General features: G+C 39.8%; 1 protein-coding gene across 7 annotated transcripts in view; it reads right to left on the bottom strand.

Annotated features, from left to right (window-relative positions):
- sdk2b (sidekick cell adhesion molecule 2b) overlaps window positions 1-20,231 on the bottom strand; it is a 378,479-nt gene that overhangs the window by 71,889 nt on the left and 286,359 nt on the right. For all 7 annotated transcript variants that reach the window (XM_088069843.1, XM_088069841.1, XM_088069844.1 and 4 more), the window contains exons 5-7: window positions 6,982-7,115; window positions 2,688-2,799; window positions 1,413-1,603 (exon numbers count right to left, since the gene is read on the bottom strand). In XM_088069843.1, coding sequence (XP_087925969.1) covers window positions 1,413-1,603; window positions 2,688-2,799; window positions 6,982-7,115 — 437 coding nt within the window. The remainder of the gene's footprint in view (window positions 1-1,412; window positions 1,604-2,687; window positions 2,800-6,981; window positions 7,116-20,231) is intronic.

The raw sequence follows: 20,231 nt of genomic DNA on the forward strand, positions 1-20,231 counted from the left end.
CAGAGAACTATGTTTCTACATATCATAATTACATATATCTACATGATTTTACGGAATTATCATCATTTTTAAGCAGATTTTTTTAGGTAATTTTCCTGTTCCTATTATTGTTTTACTTTCGTTTGTTTTTTGTTTGCCAATTTTTACGTAATTTTATTTTATTTTTTAAATAATTTCTTTTGCATTTTTTTATAAAGATGCTCACTGCCTTCTTCCCATGTTTTTGAAAGAAATCACGCTAACTTACCCAGTTTTAAAGTTTAACACATTTTTGCTTTAAAATGTACTGCTCGTGGGGACAAACTACTAAAAAAGCAGCTGAAAATAATGGGATTAAACAGTAGTTAGATTACAGAAATCAGTAAGTCATGTATCATAACAGCTTTAAATGTATCTTTCAAACTCATGGGGAGAAGGAACGGCTCAGTTAGCTGTATCAAGGGAAAGGTTCACCGCACCTTGTCCTTTGAATCACATCACAACCTTGAAAAACATCAAAGTGTTTCAGTGGGATGGAATGAAAGTGACTCCTGCAATGCTATTAAACAGTTTCTTGAGGCCAACCATTAGCTTCCTGCCTTTTAAATCAATAACACTTTAGCCTCACTGCCTTGTGACTTCACAGCTATAGCTTTGCCACTGGAAGTATTAATATGAATTTCATACCAGCTCTTCTTTTCAAACTTGCAAACAGAAATGCTACGTTTCCTCTCAAACATTTGCTTTGTGTATATAGCAAAATACACAGACGCAGTTTAATCATTAGGTTGTCATGCTTGCATGAAAGCATGTATATAAATCATGCGTTATGACTCATCACATAATTTCTCTTCACCTTGTGCATCATAAGAAGTCATAAAAAGATATTAAAGTATGTGGAAACTTAAGGACAAAAACAAAAAAAACTGAATGAAAACACAAATATTAAGGAGAAGTGCTCCAAATCCTAAAATTCTGAAATACTAAAACATGTATATACAAAAGGCAAAAGCACAAACAGTGAGATAAGTGCTGCAAACACAAATAAAACATGGGGGGAAAAGAATGATGAATGTATTTTGACTTAGCAGCAGCAGAGATACTGAAGCTTTCCCATCACGGCTCATTTGGATGTGGATTTCCTTAATGTTTGTGCTTTCACTCTCATATGTGTTTTTGTCCTCGGGGTCCACTGTAAAAATAGTACTTGCAATGCAGAGTCTAATTAAACCTGCATGGACCTGGTGATAGGCAGACGTTCCCATGACAGCCCGTGAATGGTAAAGTTGTTTTTATAAATACTAAAGAAACACTGTAGTAATAAGTGTGGAAGATATTCTCATGTGCAAGGCAACATGTCAACAGTCCTGCTTCAAGTTCTAAGTGATAATACTAAAAAAACTGATGCGCATATTTCAGCTTTTAATCCTTACCTAGTACATGCAGGTAAGCCCCAGCGCTGACTGAGGGCACGCTGCTGCTGCGGAGAATGGCCTCACACTCATAGAAGCCAGCGTCGCTCACCACGGGACTGAGGATGGTCAGCCTGCGGTTGAAGTCGCTCAGACCGCTGGTCACCAGCACGCCGTTCTTACGCCATGAGATACTCAGCTTGATAAGAGGCCTACAGAGTGAAAAGTAGAGTTTCAGAGATGTTCCCATCTCACTGAGAATTTATGTTTTGGTGCTTTATGATAAACGATTCTTGTTTCGCAACATTGGGCCAATGTGACACATATCCATCAATCTGCTTAATCGGCTGGAGCATCGTGTATTAAAATCTAAAAAATGTCTGTTTATGGGTGGAGATGATACCAACTGTTATCAATTCAAACAGACTATTTCATGAATCAAGGGATACCATTAGTGGAGGAGTCTGCTTTGATTCTGCATATTCCAAAACACAAGAACACTTGTGTCTACAAACACTTGGAAAACCAGAAAAATAAGACTGGAATTAACTAGAATTATCATTCAACACATTAAATATTTATTTTACAGTGCAAAAAAAATTAATTAATTAAAAGCATTTGGTAAAAATGTACTTGTTAAGAAGGGTATGAGTGTAATGTAGTGTATTTTATTGTTATGCTACAATGGGTATCAAGAAAATATGTATGATTTACAAAATCTATTATCAGCATTTGTGATTGTCTGACTTTTTTTTGTATTTTTTCAGAGCCTGCATTTTTTTCCTAAAAAAAGATGTCTTGATTTCAAAAATGTGTGTTTATCTAACACTCAACCCGCAAACTTTAAGCATCGAGGTAGCAAAATTTTCAGGTCTGAGGACAGAGACGAGCACTGCAGGGCTGTTCAAGGTGTGCATTTGTATTTCATGCAATGTTTCTGTAAGTCATTGTTAACTGACTTTAAGTGTTTTAAATTTTTTTGATCTGTCCATGATATTTTCTAGTGTGATCAATCAGTAATTATAAAAAAAAGCACTGTTCCTGTACACACTGCTGTTGTGAATTAAAGTGTTAGGGTACTGTTTATTTTAAAACAGCATAATCCTTTCTGTAAAATGAAAATAATTACCAAAAAACTTATCCGAAAAAAGAAATCATTGGTGAATGTCAGAATCTTTGTGAAAACTACTTTTAAGAAGAAATTTCTCCTCAAGAACAGCTGGTGAACGAGGCGCAATGATTTGAATGAACTGACCCTTTAACAAAATGATTTTTATGAACCTGCAGGATGTTTACCTGGCGTTGGCAACACACTCCATTGTGACCTCCGAAGTGCCTGTGACTACGCTGGTGTTCCTGGGAGGGATGATGATTGTTGGGGCGATGGGGTCTGCTGGACCTCCCACATCTACACAGACAGACGGACACGTTGCCACACACACATACCAACAAAAACACACACACAGAGAGGTTAAGCAGAGAGTAATTATCCCAAAAGACAAACACAACAAACATATATTTATTACAGACTGAATGTGGCAAGCCCTCTGGACGGTGGCGTCCTGTACATTTCATTTCCACCCCGTGCGCACTGTGGGTCCTCATCAACATGACATATTGAAACTGACCAATGCACACAGTGTATCTGAGTTCTGACAGAGAGATGGGCCGAATAGGATGAGACGGTGCACTGACTGTGTATAATAAGATGTCTGCTGGAGAACCAGAAACAGGGATAGAAAAATACCGCCTGACAAACATAAAGCTGAAGGGGTGAATAGGTTACAGTGTGTGTGCGTGTGTGTGCATATACACACATTTTCATATGTATATAAAACTCTGCATGTGCAAACTAGTTCATGTCTGTTTAACTGTGCGCATAAGTGTGTGTATGTGTGTGTGTATGTGTGTGTGTATGTGTGTGTGTGAGCATCAGACACAGACAGCCCATGGCAGTGAGAGAACAGTGTGTGCGTGTGCTGCTTGAGATGTGTCATGTCTGTGATAAATTCACACTGATCCGTCAATCCCATCATGCCCTGGGAGTGTGCTCGTGGCTGCACATGTCAAATGTAGCTACAGGGGCTGTCATGACTCAATCTTACCAATCTTGGGTCATTAGATGCTGTGTACAGGCCATGTGTGCAACCACCACCCACACACACCTTAACATCACCAAGGTTTGACTGCAAGTCACCAAGGAAACGCATTGTAAAATTTTAATCGGACAAACCAAAGTTCCTGTGAAAAATATGCTAGAGCATCTTTAGCTTCTATACTGTGACATATTTCCCAGTGAAACAATATTTGAGCGGTGCACAGTTACAAGAGGGTTTTTAATCAAATCCTAAGCATTAGATGCCACTTCTAAATAGTGGGCGGGCTTAGAATTGTCCACTGCTGAGTGGACTGTTGGCTCCACACAAAGCTCTTAGGTGGTTAGATCAGGAAGAAAGTAAGACAAGATGAATTGACCTCTGCCACACTGTTTAAGACAGGGATACTCAACTTGCTTTGCTCTGGGGACACTTTCGCAAAATGACAGGAGGCCAGAGGCCAGTTGCAGCAACCCCACACATGTCTAGGACTTTAGGACATTTCTGGGATTCTCTGATGATCCTAAGATTTTTGGACATTTCTTGGATCATAGGACGTTTCCAGGACATTAGGACATTTCTAGGATTTTTGGACGTTTCTCAGATTTTAGGACATTTCAAGGATTTTAAGACACTTCTAGGATTTTCAAATGTTTCTAGGAATTTAAGGTCATTTCTAGGATTTTTGGACATTTCTAGCATGTTCAGACATTACTAGGATTTTAAGTTATTTCTAGGATTTTTGGATATTTCCAGGACATTAGGACATTAATGTCTTAGCTCAGATCGGGTGCAGGTGATCCTCTGCAAGCAATTTTTTTTTTAAATTAACAAGCTCTATTTCGATGCTGTTTTATGCAGTTTGGCACTTCCTGTATACTAAAAGTACGAAAACAATTCCAAGTGGGAATCACTTCATTTTCATTGTGAAATAAATGTAAAGAGGGCCACTCAGCACCCTATCAAGGGCCAGGTTTGGCCCACAGGCCGTAAGCTCAATATCACTGGTTTAAAAGATGAAAACACAGGTTTTGACCTGTAATATCCAAACAAACATGTCTTACTGTCTCTCTTCATTTTGCTCTGTTAGCTACTACAACCCATAATTGACTGAACAGGTTCAGGAGCTCATTTATTCCTCAGCCTGTCAACCTCTTTAATCAAAGTATGGCTTCTAAGTAGCTTCAAAGTGCCTTGGTTGAACACTGAATCTAACAAGGAATGATTGAGGGGTTGCACTGCATCCACTTTTCTTAATGTCTGATGTGATTTCTAGCGTTTGTTGTATGGTTTTGTCTGGCTCTGCGGCTTTTGCTTAAAGTACAAACTGTAAAACTGGGCGGTGATAATCAAACATAAATCAAGATTATGTTACTTCACTGCCTGTTTCTCACCTACAATGCTTTCACAAACATGCTTTATCTTACAGATTAACTGTAATATGAGATTGTTTCTTGCCAGCCTGCCGCTATTGTTTCCAACAGACATGCTCGCACTTTGTCAACTACTAGTGGGATTGTTTATTGGTCCAAAGCGGAGCAGTGCACTCTTGAAGATGTAGGTTTTTACCTCTTGAGCAAAAGCAAATGCCACAGCCCTTTTTCTCTGTTTTCTTCGGTCATGTAGCACCAATTTCAACAGTATTTTCATCTTTCTACTGCATAGATGGCCTGGTTGTGAAAAGACCATCTTTTCAGCAAATACTTCTTTTAGACAGTGTTTTTGTCTATTCTTCGCTAATTCAATGTACATGTGTATGTTAACCATGGAAGAGAGGGGCGGTGGGGAAGAGGGAGGGGCGTCCAGAGTGGGAGACGTCAGCTGTAACTCTGCACCTTTTCTTCTGATTGAAAAAATCAAAATAAAGTTTATTGAAAAAATAACTATAACAACACTAAAAATGTTTTATCCGCTTTAGAGGTAAGTGTATTTTTAACTTTTGGACAGAGTTAGACTAGCTGTTTCCCCCTGCCTCCAGTCTTCTTAGCTAAGCTAAAGAAAGGCACAAAGAGGATATTGGAAGTTGAACTCAAGTTTTTAAACTCTGTCCAAAGTATAAAAACTGTAACATGACCAACACTCGTCTCCTCCGAGTTCCCCTTGACCTTCGCTCTCGCCGAGTCTCAGGCAAATGCTGTCAGAGCCAGGAAAGCTCATGGGAAATGCATCGTCAGGGGCGTCGCTGCAGGAACAGCTGCTGTAGCAGATACTGACAGATACATATGTGCATACAGTAAAACGCAAGAACACACACATCTTGCAGAAATGGCACTCACAGCAGCCTATACATGAATGTGTGGGTGTGTGCGTATGTGGAGCATGTGTGTAATGTACATGTAAATGCACAGCACGATTCCCAGAGACCTGCCAAGTTGAGTTGAGTATCTCCATCTAACCTGAATCTGTGTGTGTGTGTGTGTGTGTGTGTGTGTGTGTGTGTGTGTGTGTGTGATCTAGCAGCAGTATAATCAACTCTGCCATTGTTCTCCACATATACACCACAGGCTATTTCTGCTCCCCTGTGTTGTCAACTGTAATATGTAACCCTCATCCTCGTCATTCACTTCTACACTTAACTCCAGTGTAGCATGTCATGAGATGCTGTCTGTTCGCTTTCCTCTTATAATTCACTCTGCTGAGCTGAAGCCGACCAAATTGGTTTGATTTGTGTATCTTGTGTTTTTTTGTTGTGGCAGCTCAAGATGCTGGTGAATATTAAGAACTACTTGGCAGTAGAACAGACTGTCTGTGTCACTGCTCTCAGAGCTTTCTCTTTCTGTGTGTGTAGCTGCAACGATGTGTAAATTTTGGAGACACTTCAGTGCAGCGAAACGAAATCTGATCATAAAGGTTGAGCTTCTTGGATGTGGCAGAGGTACTTAAATCCTTTTCTTAGTAAAAGTAGTGATACAACAATGTAAAAGTACTCCGTGACATGTAAAACTCCCACATTTCAAATGTAACTTAGGTGAAAATGCACAAGAATCAGCAATTTTTAATTCAGTCAATAATTCAAATTCAATTACAGTTCAATTTTGTCGATAAAAAGTATCAGAAGCAAAAGAAAAGAACTGGCCCCTAAGTACATACATATACTGTAATTTCTCTTCATCTTGTGGGGGTGAGGTGGGCAGATTAATCGGCTATGGCTATTCCTGTTGCAAACTATTGTTATCAGCCTTCAAAAACCTGCTACCGATGAACTCTGGTTTTCATTTCCACTTTGTACTTCACAACATTTCAGAAGGAAATGTCGTTCTTTTTATTACTTTTTAAATAAAGGTTTTACATTGAAAATATTTGGTGATAAATATAAAATACGATGCAATGTCAAACATTAAGGAACATTAAGTATTTCAGCAGGGGCTGAATGTGCTTCGCTGCTTTCCACAACTGATGTTGCAAGATCTTAAAAGTGTGTCCACACCTGTCCTGGCATAATGAATTTGTTACAATGTGTGCATGTGTACAGTTCACAGTATGTGGTTACTCACTCTCTACTGACAGGGTGATAGGTTGGCTGGTCTTGTTCTCTCCGTTCTTGTCATTTACCGCTTGGACGTAGTAGCGCCCGGCATCTGGCGCCACTGTAGACAGAATAACCAGCGTGTTGTCCAGAGTGATGGCACTGAGGAGGAAACAACAACGTTTTTTAAGACATTTTGAAAATATATAAAATAAAGGGGTAGGCTCAGGCGGTATGTAATATTTCTTGCCTTTCTGAACTTTCACCGCTGTATATGGTGTATGATAGTGTAAGTGTGCGCCGCAAACATCCAACCCTCCAATCCTCCGGACAGTAAGTGCACTTCTTACTTTCAGCTTTTCAGACAAAATAGAAAAAATTAAAACACAAAATGTTCAGAAAAGAAATATTCCCATACCCATTTTCCATATTAAACAGAGAAATACAACTGCCCACCTTTTGAATTCAACTTTCTCACGGTCACGGAGGACTGCAGAGGCTTGTTAACAGATTTGAGAACACACTTTATTCAAACTTGAATGAAACAAAATTAACTCACCCAAATTATCGGCTACTCTTGGTATTAATCTAGTTACTAAGTCCACTGTTCCAATATTCACCAGCTCTGGTGTGGTCAAAATAAATGCTAATTTATCACGTTAGATGTAAAAAACATAACGTTATTGTTTACAGTCCTGTAATGTCTCCCTCCACCACTAGGTTTCGCTGTGTCTTTCAGCTCACCTGCCTGTTCCACCAGTTGAGACCAGAGACTGACCTCTGCTGATGCATGCTGTGCACTACATAAAATGAGTTTAATAGAAAGCGGAGGGCCTGTATTTATAAAGGTATTGAATAACCTGGGATACTGCAATACCCTGGTACAGCCCAAGCTTAGAGGAGAAGAGGAGTCAAGATAGGTGTGATGAACCTGACTGAGAATTTGAAGAACACGTCCCTGTGCCTTGTCAGAACTGAAAAGTTAAAAGAAAGCTTATTTGTAAAAACAGTACATTGTCAGCTTTCAAAGGCAGTATCGGATGGCTTAATTAGAGCTAAATATGTTTGGAGTCTGCTCGTCTGTCCACACTTGATCCCACGGCTGAGAAGGGCATTAAACATTTTAACATTTTAATTACACTGTTCAAGCAGCATTAGCTTTATCGATTTACAATGTGTAAACATTGTGTTGGTGCTGACTGAGCAGGGCAGAAATATTGACAACCTCCCTTGTTCATACTTCTCCTTATGGTTCCTTCTGAAATATGATAGCCCTGCGTAACAACCCAGGGCTTTTAATTGGCTATTTGTACCCCTCTGCTTCCTGTGGCCTGCGTTTTGGCAGCCAAACACTTTTGGCAGGAAACAATAGCATCCTCTTTGCAGGCTGCTGAAACGAAGCCTGAATACATAAACACTCATCCATTTTTCAGCACGTGTCCTATAGGAGCTAAAACCTGGTGTCGTCTTGTCTCTATCAAGTCCTCCTTTGAACATTCACACGTCAATGTGGCAGCCAGCGAGGGAGAAGTCCTCCTCCCTCCCCTCCCCTCCGCCACCTGATGTTACAGCCCCCTGACTATGTTTACAATCAATAGTTTCTTATTATCTGCGCCTGTTCAACAATCTGGAGGTAGACAGCTCGTTCCAACTGGGTGCCTTCCTCCACATACGTCTTTTCCTCTGGCCTTATCCCTCCATCTACTGTTTCTACCTGCTCCCCTCTCTCTCTTTCACTCCATCCTTTCCACCAAATGCTGAATGCTGTCATGTGAGGAAACGATATCTGGTTATCTACCCGGCGCACAACCAGAAAACACATTTGGGAATAAACTCGTCAACACAGCAGGTGAAATGTATTTGAGACAAAAATGTGCACATTTCTGGCATTTGTGACACATCTGCACGGTTCATACAAATTTTTAAAAAATAAATTTTCATGACTTGTGTGGGAAATGAGGCAAATTTTCAAGACCATAAATTCTCTGAAACGACCATCGATTCTTTCCCAATATTATATGATAGATTTTCTAATTACATATTATTTAAAAAAATAATAATAATTCAGAACAGTCTATAGCTGATTATTTTAATATAATTTAGGGACTGTTCATTATCTTTTAAAGGGGGGGGGGGGTAAAAGGGGGAGGCATGTTTAGAATTTAAGAAGAAAACATTTTGGCAATTTCTAAAGAAAAATAAACCCTTTTTTCTTCAAAAAACTTTTGGTTTTAAACCAACATGCCTTAAGACAGGCTTACAGATAGACTGTATTTTGGATTGGATTGATCACTGCAGTGTTATTGTATTGGGGTCTTGTAAACCAATGAGGGTTTAGCTCATGTTTGTGTGCATGACACATTATTACTAAATCAGTCAATCCAGCTATTTGTTAAAAAGTTAAAGTTAAAAAATTTACAAAGATGATCCGTAAAACACTGGGTCATCTTTAAATACCAGATACACTAAAGGAAACTGGCATAGCACAAATACACAACCAGCTTAGCAAATCACCTGAAATTAATTAATCACATATATTTTAATCACATATATTTTTCACCTAAGCTACAATGTTCCAAAACTGGTATTCAGGACAGCCCTGGTACTCTCCATTAATGCAGCATTTAGGCCACAGCCATAGATTTTAAATATATTTCTTTAGCTTTAATGGGGACAAAACACAGAGTCCATTGAAAAATATATATATCAAAGACAGAGACACGACTGTAAGCTCACAATCTGATCCAGTAATAATTAGTTTAAGTAGTTCATATAAACAGTCATTGAAATGCTGCTTAAACACATTCAGACTCAACACAGCTTATTTAAATACCTCACTCTGCAGCTGCACCACTTATAACATATATTCTCTAATACTACAGGATTTATGTTCAATTATTCAATGATCCTACGTGTCTATAAAGCTTCATACCAATTTTATAATTTAAGCTGAGATTACACATTATCTGCATAAACATTTAGTAGAAGTGCTTTAACAAACTGACGACCGCCGTTGGTGTTACAAAAAAGAATGACGTGCAGAGATTTGATTGTGAGCTGATGTGACATGATGCTGTGGTAATATCTGAATGTGAGGGCAAAAAACACTGTTCAAAGAAATGACTGGCAGCACATAAAAGAGGTAACTTTAGATTGTCCTGAGTAAAAAAACTCATATCGAACCAGGATTTGGATTTTGACATACAGTAACCCACCCCAAACGAACGCGCTTTGATACAAACTGAATCAATGAAGAAATAAAACAGTGTGTCAGGCTCTGTAAGAAGGGATAGACAAAGAGAAACTCAGTATTCGTTGGTTCAAAGAGTAAGTTACTACAGTAAATGACCCAGAGTTTGAGTTTTGTCTCTTTGTGGAAGTAAAAACCCAAAGTTTTCCTCATCTCAGGGTTAAACAAATCAAAACTGGGCCCTGAAGACATGGCAAGGTTACGCGCAAAAGTACAAATCTCTCACATCAGGATACAAAAGAGTCACTGACCAATCAGAAAGCTCACACTTTCAGAAAAATACTACTGTCGGAGAAACAGATCAATATCATTCAAATGGTTGTGGCTCCTGCCCACCTTCTGCACTCTGTGACATTTCAGTTTGATTTTCTCTTAGACGTTTTCTTTCAAGTTCCCTGAGCTATTGGCAGCACAAAATCGGGAATAACAGCCACCTTAGTCATCAATAACAAACAAAAGGTCTTTGATTCCTTGTGAGCAATGTTTTTTTTCTTTAGAAGTACTGTGATCCTCGCTGCTTGCTGCACACATGTGTAAAAACTGCAACCCCTGTCTTGCACATTTCTGCCATGATCCTGATTCACAGCTGATGACCTCCTCTTCCTCTACTCCTCCAATCTAAGCCACTCAAATTCTCCATCCACTTGTTCCTCCATCCTGACCTTCATCTCATCAGAGGGGGGATCTAAGTACCTGCTGTGCCTTGTTAGAGGAAGCGAGAGAGCTGACGAGAGATTGAAAGAAAGAAAAGATTCAAATAGGGATAAAAATGCTCCGAAAATATATACAGGTGTGCAGGGTCATAAAATACCTTGAATTCTCTCTGTAGCCCACGAGAAGCATGTAGGACACAGCACAAAGAGTGATATGTTGCATATAGCTACCTGCGTTGTTGGCATCTACCGTATGATAACTCATGAGATCCTTCTTCTCAGAGCAGCCGCAGCCACTGGGCTCATTTGGGATTCCCAGTGCATGCTGAGACTGAAAACAGTTTTCCTAAAGGGACTGGCAGGCCTCGATGGCTGCAGCTTATGATCTGCGGTAAATATTTAATGCTAGCTTGCTGGAGCGGTGACATCCTGGACGCACAGCCATGAATTATGGATCCCTTTCGGGGATGTGGGCAGAGCGGAAGTGTCCAAAGCGCTGAATGAATCCCAGGTGGCTTCCCGGGACCTTTCTAAAACGGGGACACAATCCCAGGCTTAACTTCTTTACCTGACGTTTAAGAAACTCTTGAAGATGAAAATACAGGGGAGTCGGTGATGTTGCTCGGTACGCATCCAGCCACCCTGATGCATTAAAATTCGAAGGGATGCAGTAAACTCACTATCAGTGTGCAGAGGGGACTATAATTTGTTCTGATAATGCTACACTGTAAAAAAAAAAAATCAGTATTAAACCCGTAGAAACACTTCCATAGTGTGACTTTACGTATTTTAAAAACTATTTCTCATGTCACAGAAACCACTGATAATGTTCAAACCATGCTGCCAGTGATATATCACTAATATGTGTTTTAGTTGCGCTGTTCCACACAAATCCGACACCTTTCTGCTGGCACACCTGCCTAACATCTCTGTGCGCTGAGGCAGCGGCACAGCATGGATGTTCCCCAAGGACCGCAGGTAGAAAAAAAAAATAACCGTAAGTACATACAATGTACCTAAATTCACAAATATTTAGGATATTAGGATGGACATTCCTGTGATGTACCAATATGGAATGGAATATATATACAGTTTAGTTATTTATTGCACCACGCTCTTGGTGCACAGAGCAGCACAGACGGAGCAGCAGAGCGCCAGGCGCAGTGAAAGTGATACTAAACCGCCCACCCCCACAAAATCTGTGGGAAACACTGGCTTCCCACAATAAAATGAACAAAATTAACTGTGATATTGACTTTCTTCCTAAACTAAAAGCCAACCTAAATAATCAGTGCAGCCGCATTTGTTCAAAGATATGTGTCCCATAATTCACAAATATGTGGGAGATTACTACAAACATTAATCTGGATCACAATTTTGGCTTCCAGAGTTTCCCACACATAATTTATTTGTGGCAGCCCGCCACGGTTAAAACATCTGCCACCACATATTGATTTTATATTTTTGGAGCTGGACTGTTCATTGGGAACTGTCCTGTGGAATAAATATACCGTTCCATTATCGATCGCACCACACTCTTGGAGCACAGAGCATATTGTGGGCACAGACGGAGCAGAAGATCGCCAGAGAGTGCAACTTCATCACATTTCATTCATTTAAGGAAAAAGGAACACTCGACGACATGCGCCTGTGCTGCACTCATGTACCCGGAAAAACATCCAGAACAAGTACCACAAACACTTGCAAAATAGATATGAAAGATTAAATTTAGCACAAATTTAGCAGAGCTGACAGAGACAACTGAAAGCATGAGAAGCTATCAACATCACCAGTGTAGTACTGCTAAGGTAACAAAGGCAGAGCTTTGCACAACCGGGAGGAGACAGCCTGTTCTCTCTGTGATGATGTCCAGCATTGTGTGAGGTTATCTTACGGAATCTCTTTTTCTGTTTCTTTTTCCACAAATCTCTCATTACTAAATAACCCCATCCATGCACCTGCCAAAATAAGTTTCATCTAATATTTTACCATCATCAAGAACAAGTCCTCATGTCGTTAGTGTTAGTGGGAGCAGTCGGGCAATTTTTCCCCAGGCTAGTTGATTTTAATGTGCTCCCCTGCTGAGCTTTCTCTCCCTCTGCAGGTAATCAAGGCTGCTGCAGAGGGGGTCACACAAGACTTACACAGCGTGTTCAGCAGATCTAACCGCTCATTGCGCTCACTGGTCCTCAGGGATCAAAGAGCACATGATGCAGGAAGAAATTAAAAGTAAGCCAATTATCCTGAATGGGTTTACGTGTATATCAAGGGAACAAGAAGAGGGAGATAAGACTTTGGTAAGACTTTGGTTAAAACAGGTAATGATTTTTTTTTTTTTACTAGCCTCCTGAAGTAATTTCTTGTTTTAGCATGTTGCTCATTTTTTTATCTATCTCATTCTCCCTGTGAATGCATTTTGGTCATCCTTATTAAACTCCCCGGTCTCGCAGTGATGTGTGAGCAGCTGTCTGAGGCTTGCTTTTAACGACGGCTTGCCACGCATCCGGCACGGTGCAGGGATTTATCAAGCCACAGAGCTGAGAAATTTGGACAAATCAGATATGTGTGAACATGCCTCTGCCTCTGTCTGGTTTTTATGTTTATTCCTTCTTTGAATGCTTTTTCGCTTTTTATTCCAACCCAATTTCCTTTTCCATTATTATTCTCCAGAAAGAGCTGCGGTCCACAAGAGAGCCTGGCAGGCTGGACAGCTGCTAAGAAACATCTCGGCCAACTGTGCAGCTTTATGTGCAATCCCGGCTTTGCTTGAAGCAAGAAACAGTACAAGTCTTTTCTGCAATTACTTTCTTCTGGATCAATTTTTTTATGTTTAGCGTCAAGGGTGGCTTTTCAGTGACTGCCAGCCTGATAATATCCCACGGCACTTAAATCAATAATGATGATGAGGATTTATGTTTGACTGAAATGGAGAGATGGATGTTTAAATGTTTAATTTGCGACTAGCTGCTTCCCTTCTCTAATATTCATTATAACTAATAAATTAAATTACAAGGAAATTAAATAAACATCGATCTAAGGTCTTTATTTAAAAATACATTTTCCCTAGACTCTGCTTCTGAACATCAGACTTAAGAGCATGTTTTCTATACTGAAAAAAACAGTTTTCCCAAAACTTTGGTTAAAAATCTAAAACTTTTTAATGCACTCAATAGACATATTTCTCGCTAATTTTGGTTGCTAAGCTGTGAATTAAAGAAAAAATGTGTTGAGATTGTCACAATAAAAGACCACTCTGCAATCTGCAGTTTGATAACACAACAGTATGACACAAATGCTACAAACTTTATGGTATTATGCCATTGCTGAAATAATGACTATCAGAGCTGTTGTTAGTGAACCTAATGTTCATGTTACTACCACAAACTGTCTCCAATGTTGTTTCAGATAATTTGACAGTAAACGCTATCAATGTCACAACTGTGGACGAAGTGAAACCACACCAGCTGAAGACCTGCACATCCAGCGTCTTCACCTGCAAGACTGTCTGAGAGGAGCCACCTGACAGCTAATGCTACAATTGGTTTGCACATTTGAAGAATTTCTGAAAAGTGAAAACAAAGGCCAAAATATGAGATAAAATGTTAAAACTAAGCAGCACTGATCAAATAGAAACCAAAATTGCTTAATTCATGCCTCAAATATTTTCTGAAACATAATTTAGATTATTGTTTAACTGTAGTTTGATGCTGTTTCTTGCCAGCCGGTGGATTATGCATTATGTCGCTCACTAGCAGGAGTTCATTGGTCTGGTACGATGCATTTTGGTAGTTTTAGGTTTTCTACCTCTTCAGCAAAACTGTCCTTTTTCTCTGTTTTCTCTGGTCACGTAGCACCAAAAGTATTTAGATCTTTCTACTGCAGAGACGGCCTAGACACTCCTGCAGTCAGCGTTTCAGTAGCACACTCCCTCAAAATTGCAACTTCTGTTGTATTGTGTGAACGAACTGCACATTTTAGAGTGGCCTTTTATTTTGACCATCACAAGACACACCTGTGGAGTAATGATGCTGTTTAATCAGGATTTTGATACTCCACACTGTCAATTGGGTGGATTATCTTGGGAAAGGAGAAGCGCTGGGAATATGAGTTTAACAGAGTGATAACCATTATTTTATTGAATTATATCTACAGAATGCATGAAAACAGACTTGTGTCTTAAACCTGTGAAAAAATGGGAGCAAAAACAAAAATGTTGTGTCATTCAGACTGTCAGTCTGTGTGCATATCTTATCATGTTAATCCAGTACTGACACAGTGTGACAGAGCCGTGCCTGTTCTAACACACACACACACACACACACACACACACACACACACACACACACACACACACACACACACACACACACACACACACACACACACTCGGGAGTGTTTTGGCATCTGTCGTGGCTGTCCCTCTCCACCGGGCCGTGAGGGGCCTAACCTCGCTCCGCAGCCTCAGCCCTCCATTACATGCAGACAAATGGCCCCCATCGGCTGCTGGCCTCCCCCAGGAGAGAGAGAGAGAGCGGTCGACGGGATCAAGCAGCTCACATGGCTGGCTAAAGTATGAGTCAAACTCCAGCCAGAAGACGGATGAAGGCGGAAGAAAAGCTACAGAGAGACACAAGAGTGAGAGCGAGCAGCAGGCTGCATGCCCTACTGCTCAATAGACCTGCGATGAAAAAGGCGCAGCTCCTGGGGATGGAGAGATGGAGGAGGAGAGAGAGAGAGATGAAAAGAGTTAAGGGAGTGTTGCTCATGAAAACAGCCACTTGTTTTCACACCGGGGGCATGAACTAGAGATTTGTGGCTCACTGTTCGCTTTCTGCTTCCCTGTTGCTTGCAGTTGGTTGAGTGTTCAGAAAACGGTAAAGATAAAACGGATGTCCCAAAAATCCCCACAAGGTCAAAGAGTGACATCTAAAGGAACTCATTTCTGATCAGCCTTGATCTGCCGTGCAACCAAAGTGTGTACAAAACCAAACACAACCGTCAATCCCCAAATCCATGAATCAACACAAGTGCTGAAACGACTGGTTGATTAGTGGATTAGTAAGTAGACAGAAAATTGATTTTAATCGTGTAATTACAAATGTTAAATGAAATTGGATGTTGTTGCGTCTTCATCTTAAATTTTCGACCCCCACGTTTTGTGCCCCAGTTTTCTTGGTATTATTTTCCAACTAGCACTCAGTAATGTAACATTAGTCAAAGCGCTTATAGCGATCGTGGTTACAGTGAACAACCGCTTATATGGTTAAAAAAGTCTGGAACAGAATAATTCCAAAACACAAAATTCACCTATAGTAATTAAGTGGTCCACTTACAGACTTCATTTTGAGTCTTTTCATTCATGATGACGCATTGAAAAAAATTGAAGTATAACTATGTCAATTCCATTTTTGAATACTTTACTCCCATGACACTTTGTTTTTTAAAAGCCCGTCTGCTTCCAGCTGGCTGTCAGAGGCTGCTGCTATGTGCACATTGAAAGAAAAAAAATTCTCTCAATGAAAAACGTAGCCTCCTTGAAGCTTATGGCTGCTAGTCATGGCTGCTGGTGCTGGAGACACGAATGAAGAAAACGAATGCTCGTACGGGGAGAGCACCTGTGGTTGAAGCCGCCTTCGTCAAGTGGATTGATAACGCCCGGTCACATAATGCCCCCTTGAGCGGGCCCTTGGTGAGGAAAAAGGCTGAAGAATTGGCAGTGAGCCCGGAGAGGACAGTTCTAAAGTTTCCATAGGTTGATTTAAAGAGAGAGAACACTGGGCCTCATGTATCAAAATACTCCAAATTTCTCCAAAATTTTACTCTCTAGAGAAAAAAATATGAGAATCCAACTCCAGATTAACCAGACATTATAACCATCCAAATCTGCTTTCAACCCGGTATTGCCCCCTAAACACTGTATAAGGACAGGTGTGCCGTGTGCAAAGACTCTGGCACATGCACAATTGTAGAGATGCAACCAAAAGAGGATGTAAGGAGAACTTCAGTGGTAGTGATATTGACTTAATTTTATATCACCTTAAAAAAGGGAATGTAATGTTCCAGAGTGTCAGTACTGGCATTACAGCAATTGGGAATCTTTTATTATGGTGTAAATGACATGTAAGCAGAGAAATACAGTAATCAAAAATAAAAGAAATGGTTTCACATGAAAATGGAAGCAAAAAATGTCAAATTTTAGTCTTAATTGGGATCAGCACACCAAGATTTTTTCTTTAGCCCAAAAATTTAAAAATCCAATTATTAAAATCACTTGAAAACATATAATAATCTAAAATTGATTATCTGATATTTATGTATTGTTTTGTTTTTATTTTCCTCAAATTTAAAACTTATGTTTCCTCTCATTGGACAGGCAATTGGTGAACTGTGAAAACAAGATGATTTTTCTTTTCTTAGTAAAAGAAATCTCGATCACTAATACATCATTCTCTTATGAGAGAGAAGAGCAACAAAAAATAGATAAATAAGAGGATATTTTTCTGAATATTGCCTCCTGCATGAGGCTGTTTGTGTTTAAGAAACTGCAAAGGGAGGCAGCTGAAACAGCTATTAGTAAACAGTGAAGCTGTCAGTTTAATTAGTTTTTGTTCATGTAATATAGAAATATCAGTTGCATCTGCATGAGAAATAAAGAAAAGGGTTATGAAAATGTATAAAAATCAATCCATCCAAGTGTTTAATTTGACCCAGACAGAGGTGATCACTATAAGATATTTGCACGGTAAGTGTAAAATGAAGCTATTTTTAGGTGGACTACTAACAAAATTAATTAATAGATTAATTATTCAGTAACTGAAACAGTAATGATAATTACTGTTAGTTGCAGCCCTAATCGTGACATTCATTAACAAAAATGAACATTTGATATTGGTGCCAACTGATTGTGATACAAAAACAACTCTTTTTTTCTTCATCTTTGTTTGGGGAATATAAAAATGTTTCCACTGGGCTTTCATAGAAATGCTCATCCAACACTTGGCACATTTGAACATTCAGCTCAAGCCAATTCAAGTTTATATGTATAGCACGACATAATACAAAAACAGTTGAGAGTGTTTTATATAAAGAGAAAATAAAACAGGAAAAAAGCTGAAGCTCTGCTTTTGTCTATCATTGCATAACAAAGTTTGGCGCAGGTTCAATCAGAAAGATCTTTATGCTTCTGTATCTCACTCTCCCTGCTTTTGCTCTTCCAGTTCAGCCAATGAAATTTTGCTACAGTCTCTATCAAGATCATTCACGTTGCTACTGTCAAACTTCAAATCCTCTCCTATGCTGTCAGCTGTCATCACCCGCCCTTCTCCACCCCATCAAACTCCAGTCATCACAACCACTGCCTAGGTCACGCTCATCAAAAGTCTCTATTTTACTACCGTTTCATCATCGCTCTTAAAATATGTGAAGTCACAATGAGGTCTAATCGCTGAGGACTATTCAGATTTCAATTCTTTTTTTTTTAAACACATAAATGGAAAGAGTCTCTCATGATTTTGGACTGTTGGTCAAACAAAACAAGAAATCTGAAGCTGAACAACAAATGTATCTATATTATAGCAATAATAATAATAAAAGGGTTCAAACACCTTTTTACCAATACATGTCCATGTAAATTTCTCTAAACCAACACAGATACTCCTTATCACTTCTTTTTCATTACTATATGATAGCCTTTTCGAAGATATTATTTAAAAAATAATACATTTAGAGCAGTATTTAAATATATTTTAGGGACTGTTTGTTATTTAAGGTGTGGTACAAAAAGGCGGAGGCATGTAAACTGTATTTTTTTAAGTATGGGGAGGGACTCATGTTTTTTTATTTTGGCTTTAGGAGAGGGGCATTTGACTTAAAATGGCTTTTTTCAAATTTAATTTACTTCTGATTTTTAAAGAAATCATATCCCCCAAACCCATGGGTTTGGAAGTCATGTCTTCTTTAAGAATTACCAAAAAGGGCACCAACTGTCTCTGCCAGAAACTCTAATAACAGAAATTATATTTAGATTTTCAAAATTGCAATGGTCCTTGAACACATCATGTGTTATCATGCAGGTTTGCCAAACAAAATAACTTTTTCAAAACTTTCAGGGTATATGTACTTTTCCAAAACATTTCCAGGCCTGAAAAGTGCCATTTGAATATTCCATGACTTTTCCGGCTTTCATGACTGTACGAACTTTGTATATTCTTTCTGAGTCTGATTTTGAACTTTAGGTTATAACAAATCAAGATTATTTAAGAAAATAAAAATAAAAAATGAGCTCTCTATATAAATTCTTTCATTCACATGCATGAAGGTGTGCTCTTCTCTGCCGTTGAGAGCTGCTTCTCCTTGACATCCCTTCTCTTCTGACCTGCAGTTTGTTGGGTTCATGACTAATGCTGGCCAGTTGGTCGTAGGGAAATGCAGAGAAAGGGCCCGGCTATTCACTGGCCCAGGTGACTAATGGGGAATCCATAGCAGACTGACAGGACCCGAACATCACAGGCAGGGGCCATTAATTGATCAGTGGCTACAGCAGATTACTCAGGGGAATTGCAGTGTGTGTGTGTGTGTGTGTGTGTGTGTGTGTGTCTGTGTGTGTGTGTGTGTGTGTGTGCATGTGAGTGTGTCAGCGATGTCCTCCCACTGACTCCTGCGGGTCAGACCCCTCTGTGTTCTGTCTTAACGGACACCTCTACAAGGTTGTTTTCAGTGTAATGCAGATAAATCCATGCCTAAGTGTCAATAGAAAGTTTCTGGGAGAGAAAGCCAGGTAGTGGGCAGTTAGTTGTTGTCAGCGGTGAAATAGTGAGAGGACCAGCTCTGTGATATCCAGCGGCAGGATCACCTTCCCGCCAGCAGCCCTGCAATTCCTGGCGAATGTGTTTACTGAAGGAGCCTCTGATTATACACCACATTAAGTCTCCAAAATAACACAACAAATCACCGCAGCTGAATGGAAAAGACCCTGCCAAATGCTTTCCCATTCAATAAGGGAAGAGTAATGACTGTTAGTGTTAAATAAGTTCTTTTTCTCCACACATCCTGCTCTACATCACAGCACAATAAAGACGAGGAGAACCGATCCATTGCAGCACAGCGAGACCAGAGCTTAGCTGCACATCGAGTCAAACAAGGACAGAATTTCTTGAGGCCGGACGGTGAACAAGAAGAGCATCAGAGTGAAACAGCACCATAAGTGAATCAGTAAGTTTATGGGTGCACTGTGAGAGACGGCACAGGAGTCTTTGCCCACGCCAGAAACAACAGCTGCAGAGGCCACATGGCAAAGAGAGAGCAGTCACAGTGCCACAGTGAGACGCTGCCTTGCCAGAGGGGAAACTGGCAACAGGGAAGCAAAAATGCAGTGTT

The sequence above is a fragment of the Plectropomus leopardus genome, chromosome 19, assembly GCF_026936395.1.
Source record: "Plectropomus leopardus strain MGB_pleo_1.0 chromosome 19, ASM2693639v1, whole genome shotgun sequence".
NCBI lineage: Eukaryota > Metazoa > Chordata > Actinopteri > Perciformes > Serranidae > Plectropomus > Plectropomus leopardus.